The sequence below is a fragment of the Schistocerca nitens genome, chromosome 3, assembly GCF_023898315.1.
Source record: "Schistocerca nitens isolate TAMUIC-IGC-003100 chromosome 3, iqSchNite1.1, whole genome shotgun sequence".
Classification (NCBI taxonomy): Eukaryota; Metazoa; Arthropoda; class Insecta; order Orthoptera; family Acrididae; genus Schistocerca; species Schistocerca nitens.
In genome coordinates this window covers 285,009,101-285,029,467 of record NC_064616.1, presented here as the reverse complement: position 1 = coordinate 285,029,467, position 20,367 = coordinate 285,009,101, and the positions used below count along the sequence as shown (strand labels likewise).

The 20,367-nt window shown below is 43.9% G+C and overlaps 1 protein-coding gene across 1 annotated transcript in view; it reads right to left on the bottom strand.

Annotated features, from left to right (window-relative positions):
- LOC126249181 (uncharacterized) overlaps nucleotides 1-20,367 on the bottom strand; it is a 511,658-nt gene that overhangs the window by 137,746 nt on the left and 353,545 nt on the right. The window contains exons 11-12 of the mRNA XM_049950836.1: nucleotides 15,190-15,352; nucleotides 4,884-5,226 (exon numbers count right to left, since the gene is read on the bottom strand). Of these exons, the coding sequence (XP_049806793.1) occupies nucleotides 4,884-5,226; nucleotides 15,190-15,352 (506 nt within the window). The remainder of the gene's footprint in view (nucleotides 1-4,883; nucleotides 5,227-15,189; nucleotides 15,353-20,367) is intronic.

Here is a 20,367-nt window from a genome sequence, read left to right as displayed (position 1 = left end):
GAAAGGCCAAAAGGTGTGAGACTCCTTTTAGTCACCTCTTATGACAGGCAGGAATACCTCGGGCCTATTCTAACCCCCGGACCGGCAGGGAGGTTTTATCAATGGACCGGGGGCTTTCCACCTAGGTAGTTTGGATCTTTTAATGAGTTTTGATGTAGTATCTCTTTTTACAAAGGTACCTCTTGTTGATTCCTTGGCACTAATTGGTAAACAGTTTCAGTCGGGCTACACTGCTTTGTTTCGGGACGCTCTTTCGGCAACCTATTTTATGTTTAACCAACTCTCTCCTTTAACCATTCTGCCTGTAGAAGGAGCCACTGACTTCAAAAGCTTGACTAATTATAACCTTTCTTTATGTGTGTGTTCTGCCACGGCTTGGTGAGTAGACATTCATTCAATGAAGTATGACAAGACATTAATTTTAACCACAGAAACATCTTTTTGGGACTCCATCATAAAGAATCTGTTGAAGTATGCATCATGGAAAATCTAATGAACCACGACAGCAGCCACCAGCTGGATAATGTGTGGCCCGTCATCAACGGTATTTGCTCCAGATGAAGACGCCAGAATGCTATGATGATTGTGGCGAGCGGCAATGCCCAAGACAGCTGAGGTTCCACCACCGAGAGCGCTGCTGCCATGCAGTGTGGTCCTTCTGTCAACATTACTCTGACGCATGCGCCGCAATACTATCAGCGTGCTATAAAAGGCGGACCGCAGAATACATTTGTCAGTCTTCGATGGCTCACCTGAAGATGACTGGCAGGTGTCCAGTTGAAATATCAAGGAGTGAAGTTCATGATGACCACCTGCAATCCTGAAATCTCTTCGAACATTTAATTCACCGTGTTTTAACTTTGTTCACTGATTTTGTGACACAAGCAAACTATGTAATTATATCAATGAAACACCCATATCCGATAGTGGTAGCAATTTTGGTGCAATGTGGAAGATGCTGCAGATTAGGAGTTTCTGTTGGCTGCATTCTCACCTTTCACTACTTATGTACCATACTTACACAAGTTGGCAAGATGAAAGGGGAATTATTGGCAAGTGCAGATCAGTTAAATTGGGTCACGTTGGTAGTGCAACTGCTAAGGCCATCCACGTATGAAGCATTTTCGTATTGCATTTGTTATATTGTAAAGCAAGCACAGCTGTGTTTAACCTGAAGGTTGGTTTAAAGGCTGCAGCACCTTACTAGACATGGTGGTGGTCCCCATACATTCCTCCCACCTCTGAAGCAACGTAATACACCCAATTAGAAGAAGACCTACAGTTCAACATATACTCTAAAACATAGTGCAACTTGACTTGGCATTTATCTCATTTTTAGAGATGAAATAAGCAATAAGTAACAGAAAAAGTCATAGAAACAACAGGGTACTGAACCAAAACCTTTAGCTTTTTGGTGTGGAACTTAACCTATCTTTTTTTTTCCTATCCTCTGTCTCTTGACCACTTTTCATCAGCATTTCTGTGCAGATGTCACTTGACATTTCTTTTACTCTATCCATGAAAACTTCAAAAACTTCACTCAGGTTCTTTTATTACAGAGGGTGGCCAGCCCATCTGCACACGCTGAGCTACCGTGTCCGTAACCAGCTGCTTACTAACTCACCGATCCACTGAGGCACATTAAACTTTTTTTTATACCATGTTTGACAATGTGTCTTGGGATAATATTGTCACAGAAACTAAGAGGTATGCAGAAAAAAATGATCAATGAAAATACAAAAAAGAAAACTGATGAGACAAGGATCCCTGTTAATTGTAATGAAATGAAAATATCCTCTGTGTTATGCATAATAATGGCTGAAGTAAAAAAAAATTAAAAAATTCAGATCTACTGGTCTTAAAGTGTCATCATGCCAACACACAGATTTTTGCATATCACTACATTTTTACATTTTGTAAATACCAATATGACTGACAAGATGGATAAATTATGCGAAGTCACATCACGTTCAACTATTTTAATAAAAAATTCAAAGAAGTATATGTAATGGAAGAGAACATTGCAATCGATGAACCGTTAATGAAATTTAAGGGACATGTGTTATAAACAATTTAATTCCTCAAAGAAGGTGAGATATAGGGTAAAATTTTATAAACGGTGCAAGTCGGCAACTGGGCTATTGCCATAATTTTAAAATATATTAAGGAAATGACGAAACACATCATGCTTACAGTTCATCTGAAACAGTTGTGATGAAGTTATCAAAGTCAATACTAAATGAAGAACGAATTTTGTACACAGATAATTCAATTCTTCGCTGAAACTATTTCTAACTTTGGTTGAAAATGGAAAAAATGTTGTTGGGACAGTACATTTCAATAAAACAAATATGCCAGCAGATTTTGTTAGAGGAAAATTTAAGAAGGGGGAATGCATAATGAGAGGCTGCAATGGCATTTTAATGCTGAAGGATAAACAGGACGTCCATATTATTTCTACACAGCACAAAAGAGTAGAAATGACTGAACGTAATGGAAGACAATGAAACCCTACTTTCAAACCAAAATGTATTGTTGATTACAACAGGGGAAAGCCTTGCTTTATGTTTAATATTGCACGATACAATTCATATATTCTGTACAACAAAAACACTATGAAAATGAAACAGAATTACCCCGGATATAGACGGCAAATAGCAGAGGCATTATTAGAAAATGTGTAGTCCCAAGTTGAGATGAGGACTATTTTTGGAGATGTACCAATGAGACTACATGCACAATATTGGAGTCACTTTCTGAAACCTATAGATCCCACACCAATGAAAATTCATCGAACAAGAGCTTGCAAATTATGCACAAAAAATAAGAAATGGAGTGAAACAATGTGGGACTGTGAAAATTGCCGTGTTTTGTTACATGTACCCCATTGTTTCAAAAAATATCTCACAGTTGAAGATTACTAATTGTCTAGAAGTTTTCTCTTCACATTTCATCTGGGAATTCGAAACCAACCATTATATCAGTTACATACCTTTTTGAAATGTGTTCTAACTGCCTTTCAAGTATAAATTTACAAAGAGTTAGTGATGTATTATCCACTTGCAAATGACTAATCATTTTTGTTCACTGATGAATCAATCACATTTACTACCCAGACATCTTAAAATTATTGGTTGTATCCAAATGACATTTATTATTTCACAATACCTTATGTTGTGCTGAAATATACATGTTATACATCACACACATTTTGCACAGGTTCGAGCAATGACTAAAAAGCTCAATGGCTCAGTCATGCGAATGACTGCCTGGCTTACTGTGGTCCGAGCAATGAGGTAACCTAAAATTTCGTTCCAAACCTTTACAGCTCTTTCTGATGAAATTGTCAGTCACAACCCACATTCAAATACTTGTCCCATTGTCAGTAGTTTGAATGCTAAAAAGGTTGCACCCAATTTTAAATTTCATCCAATTAATCCTATTGAATCTACCCATGGCAGTGATTATAATTCTCCAGTGTTGCCAGGACACTTATTCGGAATAAATTAATATTTTAGGAGAAGGATTTCACCATTTTCACTATTTACTTCACATTTCATCTGGGAATTAAAAACCAACTATTATAATAGTTTCATATCTTTTTGAAATATTGAATTGCCTTTAATGTACATGCCAGAAGACAAATTTTCCACAGATTCCAATGTGTTTTCCAATTAATGCACCAATGGTTAAGAACAGTTTGTATTTAACAACAAATCTTTCTGCTTGGCTTCTATTCAACATAAAATTTGGTTTTCATTCCATTATGTGATGCTGTACTCTAGTTCCACAGCTGACAAACATTCTATTTCATAGATGAATACTGATAGAACTTGCATTTCCTTCCTCTTATTTCAGTCATAACAACTGATATTAACACCTGCTCAGGTACCCGAGCCCATTAAAGTACCCGCTTCCAAGACATGAGGAGGTGCACTAGCCCCCCCCCCCCCCCAAAACGAATACACCTGACAAATTAACGATGGGGACCAATATGCTGGCCACCTTGACATTTAGGCAGTTTTCCACATCCATTTACGTAAACAGGTGCTCTGCAAATACATGAGTGAGTGATGGTATTAAATTAAGACAGTCTGTGACTATGATCATAATTACAGACCATTACATTAAGACCATCACTTACTTATGTATTTACAGAGCACCTGATGGTAGTAATATGCTGAAATGAGCTCACTGTGAATGATATAAAATAAAAACAATTTACAGAGCAAAGTAGCTGGCTGATATTCGTAAGAATCATATAGATTGATTTGATTTGGTTTATTTATTCATCCAATTATCACCTCAGAATGATATAGGATTTGTCACTGTAATACAATGAAAATAAATAACTCTAAATACATACACACATAGAATATATAAAAATGTTTTCATGAGAACACGGCAAGTGGTTGGCCGTGGAATTTCTGAAGGAAGCATCTCAACATTTGCCAGAAATGATTTAAGAAAACCATGGAAAACCTAATTTAGGGACCCAAACAGAGCATACTCCATGCTCCTGAATATGAGTTCACTGTCATAACAACTGCACTTCCTCATTTGGTTAGTCCCTATGGTCAGACAACTTATATTTACATTCGGAAAACATCATCTACATTTAAGGTTACCAGGATCACAGGAAAGATAGAGGGTCATATCCCCTCATTTTTTTGCAAAAAGACACTTGTATTACTGTATTTGTGACATTTTACTATAGAATGAATTGTGGTAAATACTCTAAATCTGATCAGCTAAAACACACAACTATTACGTCAGTAATTATTTCATATAAACAATACTTTTTTTACTGTTTATGAAAGCAGAACTTTTCTATTACTTAGCAGAACTACAAAAAATCCACAACATTGGTTGAAAGCACATACCTCTGTACAAACCCCTCCAGTAAGGAATGTAAGACGTGAGCTCGGTATCGCATCAATCGGATATCTTGTGGTGTTGAATCGATACACTGGCCATTTTGAATGGGTCTTTCAAACATATTGCAAAACTCAGTTCTGGACCCTAGATAATTTGGGCGCACAAAGTCAACCATGCACCAGTATTCCAGTAAATTGTTCTGGAGTGGATACCCAGTTAACACTACTCGCCGTTTGCTACGAATTTGTTTCAGGGCTTGAGATATAGACGCATGGCTGTTTTTGATACGATGTCCTTCATCACAGATGACTAGGTCTGGTCCAGGCTTCACCAATGCGGCCTGCATTTCTGAAAAGAAAAGTACCGCTGTCATATATTTTCTTTAGGAGTGAAAACAATGTGGTTAGGGAAAACAGATCCAGAAGAATACTTATGCTGGCACAGGCAAGTGTAGCAGCATGTTGTAAATGGTAAAACAGACTGTGAGGATAGGGAGGGGTGCTGTAGTAGTGGTGGTAGTAGTTATGGTGCTGGTGTTGGTGGTGGTGGTGAAGCTGAAACTGAGTAGGACTGCTGGGAGATGGACATTCACAGTTTTACAATACACACTAAAGTGAGGGGTAAGAAGCTGAATGGGAGTGGAGGGGGATTTTCGGGCAGGAAAAGCAGTGGAGGAGGGTGAAGGACAGGGACATGCAGAGATTCAGACCAGTGAAATAGCAAATCTGAACAATATGTTGGAGACATCCACACATTTCCGAGAAGCTAGTGTCAGCAGAGTGGCAGAGAATCAGATGCGAAGCAGCAGTTGACAATGATGGTGGTGTGGTCAGTAGCCTGCTCACCCAACAGGTGGTCAATCTTTGTCTCACACACAGTTATGCTGTGGTCATTCGGCAATATACAGTTGAGTGATCCTCATGCCCACATAAACGGCAGTGTGGAAATTGGAGTTAAGCTGATATATTAAATGGCAGCTTTCATAACGTATGTTGCCTTTACGCTAGGTGACTGCATCGGTTACATCTCGTAACTGGGTCTCTCACACGGATATAGCTCATAGCGGAAGGGATTACAAATGGAAATGGCGTAAAGGAGGAAAGGTATCTTTTAGGACAGGTGAACAGCAGGAAACAATTTTAAGGAGATGCAAACAATTTTGGGGAAGATCTTTCTCATCACAGGGCATGGCAAAGGAACTCAAAATCCTGACAAAGGGTGTGGTTCAGTTGTGGTAGTCCATTAACATTTTAGTCACAAAATACATGTAGCAGGAACAAGATTGGAATTTATTCACTGTAGTAAGAAACCCTCACAGTCATAACAGGAATTGGTAGCAAACTTATGAGGGTAAAGCCTCCACTGCAATTTTCATTGTGGAAATCCCAAATGCCACCAGTCATACATAGCGACTTTAATAACTTGGTACGCGACATATCAGCCCTGGGCAGAGAAGTTTACTCACAGCCTTTAATATCAGGAGACTCCACATTAAAAAGACTGATGAAAAAATGCTTGTTGTTTCAAATTTGCTCAAGCAGCATGAAAGTACTTGTCATACAATCAGGAACTGTCGACCCTACTTACAAAACCGTGCCTGGCAAGTAAACAAATACTGCCATTGCAGCCAGTGGAGTCACGTTGGCACCGTTTCAAATCAGTATGTTGTACACAAGTGTTTCTAGGGTGATACAATTCTTTGTAATACAGTCAGCTAATACAGAAAAACACTTTTGGTTTGGACACTTAACTCAATTGTCATGCACCCACCTGATTCTACATGTGTTGCATGAATCAGTCAAAGCAAAACTCATCTGTTTATAGTAGCAAAATGTAATCAGTTCAATCTTTTCAACTTCTTGGTCTTCATCATTAGAGGTTATTAAAAAACATAACAGGTCTCTCAGGCTTTATGGTGGTTTTATAGCAGTGAATGTGTGAACTGAAGTCAAATCTTTTTCCAACATTGCAGCCAGAAGATCTGGTATCACATCCAAATCATAGCGAATTCTTCTGGAAGACTGACTTATGTAATGCACATCAACAATTCTCATTAGACATTGTCTCTCCAGAATGTAAGGTTCTAAAAATTTCTTTCGGGTTGTAGAAGTACCTCCCTCTACATTGTGGCATTGTAAGTGCTACATCAATTTTTTGAAGATTTTTAGAATTGTTAATCAATGCTGTTCTAATTACATTTACATGGGGTCAAATTTAATCACTTAACAGACCATAAAACCCTGATCAGTTTTCAGCCCTAAATAATCTCTCCCCAGTCAAACAGCTTGAAGGCTCCAGTGGCAGGCCATATTACTAAGCGTCTATTTATATTCAGTTCAGTACATACAGGGTAGCCAATATCTGGGTGCAGATACCTCCTATCAAACCATTGGCCCAAATCCACATTTGGACAAAACCATATTAGCATGTTTTGAGAAAGTTAACCCAATTGTCAATGCATTACAAGAACTCCAGATTATCACATCCAAAATAGTATCAGAAACTTCCAAACATCTTACTGCAAAGTTGTACAATGGGTTCAAAGAGGAAAGCCCAATCATCTGTCCTCTTGCAAGGACAAACGCAGTGGCATACTGCCATGTTTACATATCTGGAGGGAGGGAGAAAGGAAGGAAGGTTAGCATTTAATGTCCTGTCATTAGAGGCAAAGCACAAGCTCAGATATGAAAGGATGGGGAAGGTAAACTGGCTATGTCCTTTTCAAAGGAATTATCCTGACATTTGCCTAGAGTGATTTAGGGAAATGGCAGGAAACATAAATCTGGATGGCCAGAGGGGATATGAACTGTTGTCCTCCCAAATGTGAGTCCATTGAGCTAACTGTGCCACCTCACTCAGTTCCACTGCTCTGTAATAGTCGAAGACATCAAGTGTCCAGTCAAGAAGTGAACAATGCATCTCGCAACAAGCAGCTCCATATAAAATGTTCTCCTTTTGGCCCCAAATTACATAACTTTGGTACAACTTAAATTTGAATTTTCCTTTAGCATCTACTGATGTAAGTGACCTAATGCAAGGTAGCTGTCAAATTACAAATTCAACTTTTGACAAAACTGTGGAAGTTAAGTTCTATGACAGGCAGTATTCAAAAATGTGACACTGATTATACTGCAAAGTGCAGGCTGTAATGCTGACACAATAAATGTACTGTAATTGCTCTATGATGCAGCCAGTATACCACATTTACCTGATTATAAGACAAGGTTGTTCCCAAATTCATCATGTGAAAAATACAGGGTCATTTTATATTCGCAGACTAAACTATTGCTGCTGAGGTTAACACATTTACATTGTGTAAGGGAGTATTGAGGGATCATCATCATACATGTAGAACTGAAGCTTTGGCTATCGAGGTTACATGAAGATTTATTTTGAATAATTCGGAAGGGCAGGACGGGTAAACGTTATGTTTGAACAGGCTCAAAGCTTCCCAATACACCGAAGCACTTGATACGGTATCAATGTTGCTCGAACAATCACATGACATTTGGCTTGCATGGCACTAGTGGAAGGATACATCAAAAACTACAGACTGGGCACTACAACAGTCTATTGCTCTGCTTAAGACTTGTCAGTTTTGTGAAACACTGGAGGAAATACCACTAAATTCTATCATCTTACAAACTCTTGCTGTATCTGAACAGGTTTGCAATAAAAGTTCTCATACGTGTATGGAAACCGTGTACAAACATTAATGCTGCTTTTTAAATAAAGGTAACATTCCAAAGTGGAAATGTTGTGCTTCAAAAAACATCACTTGATTCTGAATCCAGATCAATATTTTATTTGACTGTGAAAGACTGAAATGATTTACTAAGTGGGTTGCAAATGAGAAATTTAGTCGCTGTTCACGTATTAGAATAACGTAAAAATATGACCAGCTTTTAATCATTTTAGTATATGATGGTTACATTCAGATGAAACAAGAAGGAATATTAATTCATAATGACATGTCTAATAAACAAAATAAATCATATTGAACTGACTGAACTGTTGCCATGAGATAAATTACAGTGCCAATACATATCGTGGAGATAATACTAAGAGACATCAATTGATCATGGGACAAGCAAAAGTTTGAGAACTGGACTGAATAGCATTTGCAAATATTTTATTTATGTATTAGTTGCTGTTGTTACATATCACTTGTGCACCACAGTAGATACCACAGTCAGTATTTCATAGCTGCTCAAGCACAGCACTATGGAAGGGCTGGAAGGGGAACAGTGATACCACCTTGGCTGAGAACTAGATAAGTCCGGGGAGGGAGTCATGAGCGGACAGCAAGTTATGTCATGCGCCAACAATGGGAATGAATACAATGTATTTTGGCTTTTCATGAACACCTACCATGTTTAAACTGCAGTTTTCCTTAATCCATTTGTAGTCAGAATTGAACTGACTTTAAATTGGACAAATACTACACAATATCAGTCATTTCTGCAGGGTACGGTAAAAGTCTAGATAGGGGTCAGAGTGTACTTATGTGTTTCATGCAGCAATGTTGTTGACACTCGCCGTGACATTTGATGGAACAAAATGGGGTATGTCAGCTACCAGTTCTACGTAGCCAATGAGAGGGCAGCGGACAGATGATATGTTTCGAAGCAAGAGACATTGTAACATTCTCATGTCATATAGAAACAAAATTCAAAACGTATTCAATTAAAAACAGCTGAATTCTTAGGTCCTACAGTAACCAGAACCTCAGAAGTTGCAACATATCAGGAAGAAACAGCCAAATATTTGTGAGAAATAAGATACAGATTTCACAGCTGTGCTAACAGGACGATGGTGATTAAAAACAGTGATATCACAGATGACAGAGCTAGTATGCAAAAGAGATAGAATAGAAAACAGTCCACAAATTAATGTAAACCATTTCTTTCCATTTATTTCATTCCTCTTTGTATTATCAAAATGCAGACAATCAATAAATGGCATAAATTTAGAATAGGTATAACAGGGTATGGGTGGGGGACAGTAAAGTGGTGTCTGAGGTAGCATAAAGGGGCAAGATGGAGATGGAGGGAAGGTAGGACACCTAGGATCAGTCGGGAAGTTAGACGGATGGTGGGGAGAGGGGGCGGAGATAGCACAAAGGACATGAGTAAAAAGACTGTGGGTTTTTGGTGGAATAGAGGCCCATGTAGTGCTGCAATAAAACAGGGAAGGAGCTAGATGGGTAAGGACAATGACTCACAAAGGTTGCGGCTAGGAGGGTTATGGGAATGCACGATATATTGCAGGGAGAGTCCCAGTCTGCACAATTCAGAAAAGGTGGTGTTGGTGGAAGGATCCAGATGACACTGACTGTGAAGTAGTCACTGAAATGAAGAACATCACGTTTGGTGATGTGTTCAGAAATGGGGAGGTCCAGCTGTTACCTGGCCACAGTTTGTCGGTGGCCATTCATGCAGACAGACAACTGGTTGGTTGTCATGACCACATAGAAGGCACCACAGTGGTTGCAGCTTAGCTTGTAGATCACATGATTGGTTTCACAAGTAGCCCTGCCTTTGATGGGATAGGTGATGCTTGTGACCGGATTGGAATAGGTGGTGGTGTGAGAATGTATGAGACAGGGTCTTGCATCTAGGTCTATTACAGGGATATGAACCATGCAGCAACGGATTGGGTAGGGGTTGTGTGGGGATGGACAAGGATATTATGTAGATTTGGTGGGTGGCGAAATACCACTGTGGGAGAAATGGGAAGGATAGTGAATGTGGCATTCTTCATTTCAGGGCACAACGAGAGACAGCCAAAACCTTTGTGGAGAATGTGATTCAGCTGCTCCAGTCCTGGGTGGTACTGAGTCACGTGGGGAATCCTCCTCTGTGTGTGGATGGTGGGACTCTGGGAGATGGTGGGTGACTGGAGAGGTAAGGTACATGAGATCTGTTTGTGTACAAATTCCGAAGAGTAATTACAGTCTGTGACGGCCTCAGGGAGACCCTTGTGGCTAGGCTGTATTGAAGGGACTTCTTGGTATGGAATGGGTGGTAGCTGTTGAAATGGAGGTACTGCTGGAGGTTGGTTGGTTTGATACTGATGGAGGTACCAATGTAGCCATCTATGAGGTGGAAGTCAACATCAAGGAAGGTGGCTTGTAGTGTTGAGGAGCACCAAGTGAAAAAATGGGGGAGAAGGTGTTGAGGTTCTGGAGGAAAGTGGATAGGATGACCTCACCATCAATACAGGTCACAAATATGTCATCGATGAATCAGAACCAAATGAGGAATTTGGGATTCTAGGTGCTTAGGAAGGATTCCTCTTGGTGGTCCATGAACAGGTTGGCATAGGATGGTGTCATGCGGGTATCCATAGCTGTATCCCAGATTTGTTTGTAGGAGATACCTTCAAAGAAGAAGTAATTTTGGACAAGGATATAGTTGGTCATGCTGACTAGGAAGGAGGTTTTAGGTCAGGAATGTGTCAGGTGTTGGGAAAGGTAGTGTTCAATAGCAGTAAGGCCATGGTCATTAGGCATGTTAGTACAAAGGGAGGTGGCATCAATAGTGACAAGCAGGGCATCATGTGGTAGAAGAACAGGAACTGTGGAGAGTCGGTGGAAGAAACAGTTGGTATCTTTTATATAGGATGGCAGGTTGTGGATAATAAGCTGGAGGTGTTTGTCTACAAGAGAAGAGATTCTCTAAGTGGGGGCACAGTAACCAGCCACAACGGGGCATCCTGGGTGATTGGGTTTGTGAACTTTAGGAAGCATGTACAAGGTAGGAGTCAGGAAGTGGTAGGTGTGGAGAGGGAGGGAGGGAGGGAGGGAGGGAGGGAGAGGAACACTCTGGGGAATGGTTCTGCGATGAGCCTAAGGATTTGAGGAGAGACTGGAGATCCTGATGGATTTCTGGAATGGGGTCACTATGGCAGGGTTTGTAGGTGGATGAAGCTGACAGCAAGCAGAGTCCTTCTGAAAGGTAGTCCTTGTGGTTAAAACAACAGTAGTGGAGCCTTTGTCAGCAGGTAAGATTACGAGCTCTGTTCAAAAAATTCCAAAACTTAAGTCTATAAAAATTTTCCACGTTTACCTTTTACTTATTGTGCATGTCCTCCTTCGAAATACTGTCCTCCACAATTGATACACCGCTCCCAATACTGTTTCCACTTCCAGAAGCACTCTTGGCATGCCTCTTGCTGGATCTTGCGAACTGCCATCTGAGAATTTTCTTTTATCTCGTCTATCATTGCAAATCTTCATCCTTTCAACGGCGTTTTCAACTTTTGAAATACAAAGAAAGTCCACAGGGACCAGGTCTGGAGAGTACGGAGGAAGCAGCACAGTGACTTTGTTCTTTGTCAAATAGTCACGTACCAACAGGGATGAATGTGTGAGTGCATTTCCATGATGCAAGAGCCATGAACTGTCTACCCACATTTCAGGCTGTTTCCTCTCACATTTTATCACAGACATCACAACATGTCCCGACAGTGCCATCGATTAACAGTTTGTCCCTGTGGCACAAATGTGTGATGAACTAATCCTTCAAAGTCAAAGAAATCTTTTAGCACGTCCTTGACATTTGAACTAACCTGACAAGTTTGTTTGGTCTTGGAGAACCTTTCCCAATCCACTAAAAATATTGAACCTTGGTCTCAACCTCATAACTATAGACCCACATCACATCACCAGTTATGATTCTCTTAAGGAACATCTCATTCTCATTTGCATGATCCAAAAGCTCTTTACAGATTGTGAGGCGGAAAGTCTTTCTGGTCTTGACTCACGAGTCGTGGGACGAACTTAGTGGCAACACGATGCATTCCAGGATGCTGTGCCAGGATTTCATGACTTGATCCAACTGAAATGTTACATTCTCATGCAATCTCTCAGTCAGTCTGTCTTCAATTGGCATACATAATTTTGTTGCCGTTCCTGACATGAGTGTCAGCGGTACACATGGAAGGGCGTTCTGAACAAGAGTCATCTTTAAACAGTTTGAGGCATTTGTAACACCAAGTATGGCTTACGCACACACACACATCACCGTACGCTTCCTGCATCTATTTGTGTGTCTCTGTAAAGGTTTTATTGAGGTTCATGCAAAATTTAATGCAGATGCATTGCTCCTCTATCTCTGCCTTCTCAAAATTTGCAAACTGTATGACCCAAAGTTCTAGTCAATACAACACTTAAGAATAACTAACAGGCAGGCAACAATGAAACTTCTGGCAGTCACACATTAAACACAGGAGTGTGCAGGGATGCCAACCACGTATTGCTCCAACACACCACTGGCAATAAATTACGAATATTACGGAATTTTTGAACTACCTCATATACTGTCAGAATCAATTTTTAGGTGGTGGACTGCAGTTCTTTCTGCAGATGTAAGGTTAGTTTGCAGTTGAGGAACTCAGGGATGAAGCTGAGGCAAAGTTCAAGGCTAAAAATTTCTGCAAAGTTTACAGGGGGTGATTTGGGAGCAGTGGGGTGGATAACGGTTAGATGGAGGTTTAAAATGAGCCAGGCAGGGTTCAACATTGGTCTTTGGTTGAGTCTCGTTGGTAGGGTTGATGGTGAAAAGTGTTTCCACTGCAAAGAGTAGGAGAAGAACAGAAGGTCTTTAACAAATCCTGATTGAACTGGGGAGTGGGGCAAAAGGTGAGGCCAGGACTGGAGCAGCTGAATCACACTCTCCACAAGGGTTTAACTACCTCTTGTCATGGCCTGAAATGAGGAATGTCATGGCCTGAAATGAGGAATGTCCTACCCAATATTCTTCCCACCCCACCCACAGTGGTATTCCACTGCCCAATGAACCTACACAATATCCTCATCCATCCCTACCCAACCCCTGCTCCTGTCCCCTCACCTCATGGCAAGGTAACAGACCTAGATGCAAGACCTGTCCCATACATGCTCCCACCACCACCTACTCCCATCCGGTCACAAGCTTCCCATCAAGAGCAGGGCTACTTGTGAAACAAGTCATGTGATCTACAAGCTAAGCTGCAACCATTGTGCTGCCTTCTACGCGGGCATGACAATCAACAAGTTGTCTGTCTGCATGAATAGCCACCGACAAACTGTGGCAAGCAAACAGCTGGACCACCCCGTTGCTGAACACATTGCCCAACATAATGTTCTTCATTTCAGTGATTGCTTCTCAGCCAGTCTCATCCCACCAACACCAGCTTTTCTGACTTGCACAGGTGGGAACTCTCCCTGCTATACATTCTATGTTCCTGTTACCTTCCTGGCCTCAACCTTTGTTAGTCATCGTCCTTACCCTCTTAACCCCTTCCCTGTTCCCACTCCAGCACTACACAGCCTTCTATTCCACCACACATCCAGTATTTTTACTCATCTCCTTTTCCACTACCCCCAGCCCCCACTCCCCTGCCATCTGCTTAAGCTCCCAACTGTGCCTAGCTGCCCTAAGCTCTCTCCACCTTGTCCCTGTATGCTCCCACAAGCAGTACTTTACCGTCCCCCACCTTTTCCCTGTTATCTGTCCAACTTCCTGCACCAACCTCCTCCTTACCCCCACCACCCAGTTGTTTCTCCCATCATGCGCAGGTTCTCGCACTCTGGCCTCAGCAGCCAGACACTGTGGTCATGTGTCTGCGAGTTGTGTTTGCGTGAGTGTATATGTGTATGTTGTCTATTTCTGATGAAGGTCTTGTTCGTCAAAAGCTAAGTTTCTGACGATTTTTTTGTTGCGCGTATCTGTGACTCAGCATCTCTGCTATATGGTGAGTAGCAGCTATCCTTTACATAATATTGTCACATTACATCCTGGATTTTCCACTGTTTGATTTTAGACAGAAAATGAAAAAATTAGACCTTAAGACGAGGAACAATAAACCTAATTTGTTTTGAAATACCTGAGAATAAATTACAATTTAAAATAAGCAAAATGTACAAGTAAGATTTCATTGCATACTTCAGCAGAAATATAAGAACATCAGTTAAAAAGCATTAAAATAAGAAATTATGAAAGCAGTTGCAGTTATAAGTGAAATTTTAATTTCCCAGATATCACTAGAATTTTTTGATGTACGCAATAACAGAAGCTCAAAAAGGCAGAATTCGTCAGAGTTTCTTAAAATTATAAATTAAAGCAAGAAACAAAGAAGCAGAAACAATATTGATTTACCGTACTCTCCAAAAGCGTTACTCGGGGGAGGGGGGTGAGATCTTAAATTTATTATCATGATGTTTTTTAATATTATTACATAATGTCCGCAGAAGTGATTTGCTCCAAGCAGCAAAACATGAACATCAAAGAAGCCATTATTTTTACCTTATGCTGATAAGGAACTTACCATCCAGTAACACTTTAGTCTTGTCATCTTCATCAACATCAACAATATCTGCAGACTTTTTTCGACGCTTTTTTGTCTTATGTGCACGTTTCAGACTTAACTGTCGATATAATTCATAGCCAATGAGTAGAACACCACCATTCTTCGACCATTCTTGTATAACCTGCAAGGAATTGATAAAATTACTTTCAAAATAAGCAAATCAAAAGATGTATTTCATTTTGATGACTTTTTAACTGATGTAAAGCAACTCAAATATGAGATCAGCCCCATGTTTGTGTTGTGTGAAGTAGCAACATACCAATGTTTACTGCCAAGTTACCATTTCTTTCTTAGCACTGACAATTTCAATGTTTTGACAAATTCTACTATATGTAAAGATCAGCCAGAACTCATGTTAACAACCAAATGATGGAAAGAGTACAGAATGCTGCTTTTATATTTTGTAGTCAACTTACTTGAAAATGAAATGGGCAATAGAACTGTGCTGTATCACCTTCTATATGTAGTGGATGTTTGTCTGTGGGACAGAAGCCAATTATCTAGTGTGAAGGAAGGATAAATTAAGCCTCACAAAAGAAGTCAAAGACAGAAAAACTACATAAATTACATATGTCCATTGTAAAAGGACAAAAGAAGACAGGACAAAATTCTCACTGATTACACAAGCAGAAAGTGGATGTGAAGACTTAAGATATAAACTCTCCAATGCAAAATGTTATAGCATCCAGTTTTCTTTCCCCTATTACTGACATGAAGTGAAGTAAATAAAAACCTATGGTGAGAGGGAAGGAGGACGAGAGTGTGAGTGTGGGTGAGGAGGTGAGGGGTAAGGGCGGGGAGATGTGAGGTGGGACGGGACAGGTGAGGGTAAGTGCAAGGCAGAGTGGGAAGGGCAGGGTGAAGGTGAGGCAGGGCGCTGTGGAGCAGGGTGAGGGGCGGGACGCGGCGGGCCATGGGGAGGGCGGGACGCGGCGGGCGGGGTGAGAGCGGTACGCGGCGGGTTAAACATGGAGAAGGAAAGGTTGAGACACAAATGGAGAGGACGAGCGGGGAAGGGCGGCAGGGGTGAGACTGAGAGGACTGGATCGGCAGGGGGGGGAGGAGACAGAGAGGGTGTGAGGGGGTCCGAGAGGGGGGTGGGAGAGGGGAGTTAGAGGGGGGTGGAGAGGGGAGTTAGAGGGGGGTGGGAGAGGGGAGTTAGAGGGGGGTGGGAGAGGGGAGTTAGAGGGGGGTGGGAGAGGGGAGTTAGAGGGGGGGTGGGAGAGGGGAGTTAGAGGGGGGTGGGAGAGGGGAGTTAGAGGGGGGTGGGAGAGGGGAGTTAGAGGGGGGTGGGAGAGGGGAGTTAGAGGGGGGTGGGAGAGGGGAGTTAGAGGGGGGTGGGAGAGGGGAGTTAGAGGGGGGTGGGAGAGGGGAGTTAGAGGGGGGGTGGGAGAGGGGAGTTAGAGGGGGGTGGGAGAGGGGAGTTAGAGGGGGGTGGGAGAGGGGAGTTAGAGGGGGGTGGGAGAGGGGAGTTAGAGGGGGGGTGGGAGAGGGGAGTTAGAGGGGGCAAGAGGGGAGTTAGAGGGGGCCAAGAGGGGAGTTAGAGGGGGCCAAGAGGGGAGTTAGAGGGGGCCAAGAGGGGAGTTAGAGGGGGCCAAGAGGGGAGTTAGAGGGGCCAAGAGGGGAGTTAGAGGGGGCCAAGAGGGGAGTTCGAGGGGGCCAAGAGGGGAGTTAGAGGGGGCCAAGAGGGGAGTTAGAGGGGGCCAAGAGGGGAGTTACAGGGGGCCAAGAGGGGAGTTAGAGGGGGCCAAGAGGGGAGTTAGAGGGGGCCAAGAGGGGAGTTAGAGGGGGCCAAGAGGGGAGTTAGAGGGGGCCAAGAGGGGAGTTAGAGGGGGCCAAGAGGGGAGTTAGATGGGCCAAGAGGGGAGTTGGAGGGGGGAGAGGGAGGGGGGAGGGAGGGGGGAGTTGGAGGGTGGGCGAGAGGGGGAGAGGGGGGAGTTGGAGGGGGGAGTTGGAGGGTGGGCGAGAGGGGGGAGAGGGGGGAGTTGGAGGGGGGAGTTGGAGGGTGGGCGAGAGGGGGGAGAGGTGGGAGTTGGAGGGAGGCCGAGAGGGGGGAGTTGCAGGGGGCCGAGAGGGGGGAGTTGGAGGGGGGAGTTGGAGGGGGGAGTTGGAGGGGGGAGTTGGAGGGGGGAGTTGGAGGGGGGAGTTGGAGGGGGGCCGAGAGGGTGGAGTTAGAGGGGGGCCGAGAGGGGGGGTCAGAGGGGGGCCGATAGGGGGGGTCAGAGGGGGGCCGATAGGGGGGGGGTCAGAGGGGGGCCGAGAGGGGGGGAGTCAGAGGGGGGGAGTCGGAGGGGGGAGTCGGAGGGGGGAGGCTGAGGGGGGGAGTCAGAGGGGGGAGTCGGAGGGGGGGAGGCTGAGGGGGGGAGTCAGAGGGGGGAGTCGGAGGGGGGGAGGCTGAGGGGGGGAGTCAGAGGGGGGAGTCAGAGGGAGGAGGCTGAGGGGTGGGAGTCAGAGGGGGGAGTCAGAGGGGGGAGTCAGAGGGGGGAGTCAGAGGGGGGAGTCAGAGGGGGGGAGTCAGAGGGGGGAGTCAGAGGGGGGGAGTCAGAGGGGGGGAGTCAGAGGGGGGAGTCAGAGGGGGGAGTCAGAGGGCGGGAGTCAGAGGGCGGGAGTCAGAGGGCGGGAGTCAGAGGGCGGGAGTCAGAGGGGGGCCGAGAGGGGGGGAGTCAGAGGGGGGCCGAGAAGGGGGGAGTCAGAGGGGGGTCGAGAAGGGGGGAGTCAGATGGGGGCCGAGAGGGGGGAGTCAGAGAGGGGCCGAGAGGGGGGGAGTCAGAGGGGGGCCGAGAGGGGGGAGTCAGAGGGGGGCCGAGAGGGGGGAGTCAGAGGGGGGCCGAGAGGGGGGGGAGTCAGAGGGGGACCGAGAGGGGTGGAGTCAGAGGGGGGCCGAGAGGGGGGCCGAGAGGGGGGCCGAGAGGGGGGCCGAGAGGGGGGCCGAGAGGGGGGCCGAGAGGGGGGCCGAGAGGGGGGCCGAGAGGGGGGCCGAGAGGGGGGCCGAGAGGGGGGCCGAGAGGGGGGCCGAGAGGGGGGCCGAGAGGGGGGCCGAGAGGGGGGCCGAGAGGGGGGCCGAGAGGGGGGCCGAGAGGGGGGCCGAGAGGGGGGCCGAGAGGGGGGCCGAGAGGGGGGCCGAGAGGGGGGCCGAGAGGGGGGCCGAGAGGGGGGCCGAGAGGGGGGCCGAGAGGGGGGCCGAGAGGGGGGCCGAGAGGGGGGCCGAGAGGGGGGCCGAGAGGGGGGCCGAGAGGGGTGGAGTCAGAGGGGGGCCGAGATGGGGAGAGTTAGAGGGGGGCCGAGATGGGAGTTAGAGGGGTCCGAGATGGGAGTTAGAGGGGGCCGAGAGGGAAGATGGAAAGGACGAGAGGAAGTGTGCGAGAGTGGATACGGAGAGGTCGAGAGGAAGGGGGTGGGGGGAAATGGAGAGGACGAGATGATGCAGGAAGGGGGGAGGGGAGGATGAGAGGAAGGAGGGAAATGGAAGAGTGCGAGGAAATGGGACAGGGAGATAGGAGGAAGAGGGAAAGAGAAAGTGAAAATGGACAGTGAAACTTTCAACTTATGGTGGCTTCAATCTACCCTCCATATGTTGTTGAAAAGACATACCTAAAGTCGGTGATAGGCATAAAACTTCATCTAAAATTGTACTATATGCTTTGTCCTAAAATGCAGTTGAGGAGCCCACTCGAAGTGCAAATAGTTGCGGAAACATACTCAACTTCTTGGCAACAAATAATCCTGAGTAAATAGGGAACCTTATGACAAATACAGGGATTATTGATCACAAGGTTGTTGCAGCAGGAGTGATACCGTAACATTCAAACCCACCAAAAATAAATTAAAAATATATCTATTTTTAAAAACCGGATAAAAATTTGCTTGGTGCCTTCCTATGAGACAGTCCCCATTCATTCCAAACTAACTATGAAAGTGCCTACCAGATGTGCCTTAAATTTAAAGAAATAGTATCAACAGCAAGGGAAAGGTTTATGACAAATTAATCATAGATGGTACACAAAACAAGTCAGATCACTGCTGTAGAACAAAATTGCACATCTAATTTAAAAGAATGCAAATCCCCATGACTGGCAAAGTCTTACAGAACCTCATAATTTAGCATAAACTTCAATGTGAGATCCTTTTAATAGTTTCCACACAAACTCCGTCCCAAAATCTGGCAGGAACTCAAAAGATCTTTTCGTCGGATATGAAGTACTCAAGTCGCAGGACTCAATGAATACCTTCACTGCAAAATAGCGACGGTAAAATCACCAATGACAGCACCAATAAAGCGGAGTTACTAAATATAGTTTTCTGAAATTCCTTCACCAAAGAAGACAAAGAATAGTTCACTTAGCACTGCTCATTGTAACCTGTCTACTGTGTGCTTAAGTATCTGTATTATCATTTGTATTATTAGCTATGGTCGTTCCATGCATGCCCACATAACTGTAATCAATCACTTACGAGGACAGATGGTTTGACAGTGGACAAGCCCAAAACTATTCAGCATCAATAAGTAAAGGAGACATCCTAATGCAACTTACAATGGTATTCCAACCATTTTGTTCTTTAAAGATGAATCTACTGCCCACTTCACCTCCACCATGCTGGGGATCAGTAAACAAGTAAATATTCCACAGTTCGAATGAAGAACTGCTGCCAAGATGAGTAACTTAGAAGTAGATATTATCAGTCTAGCAAAATATTTTACATCAGTTAAGGCAAATCCTTTAATCCAGACTCTATAAATAAGATTCCTTTCAAAGTATGCTGATATAATATCGCTGTACCTAAATATCAGATACAACCACTCACTCAACGAAAGATCCATACCTAAAGACTGGAAAATTGCACAGCTCACACCAATGCTCAACAAAAAAAAGTAAGAGTAATCTGATGAATTACAGACCCATATCATTTACGTTGATTTGCTACAGGATCCTGGAACATATATTGTGTTTGAATAATAAGAATTACCTCACAGAAAACAATCTGTTGACACACAGTCAGCACAGATTCAGAAAATATCAATCTTGAGAAATGCAACTAGCTCTTTATTCTCACAAAGTAATGAGACTTATCGACAGGGGGATCTTAAATCAGTTCAATATTTCTAGTTTTTCAAAAGGCTTTTGATACCATTCCTCA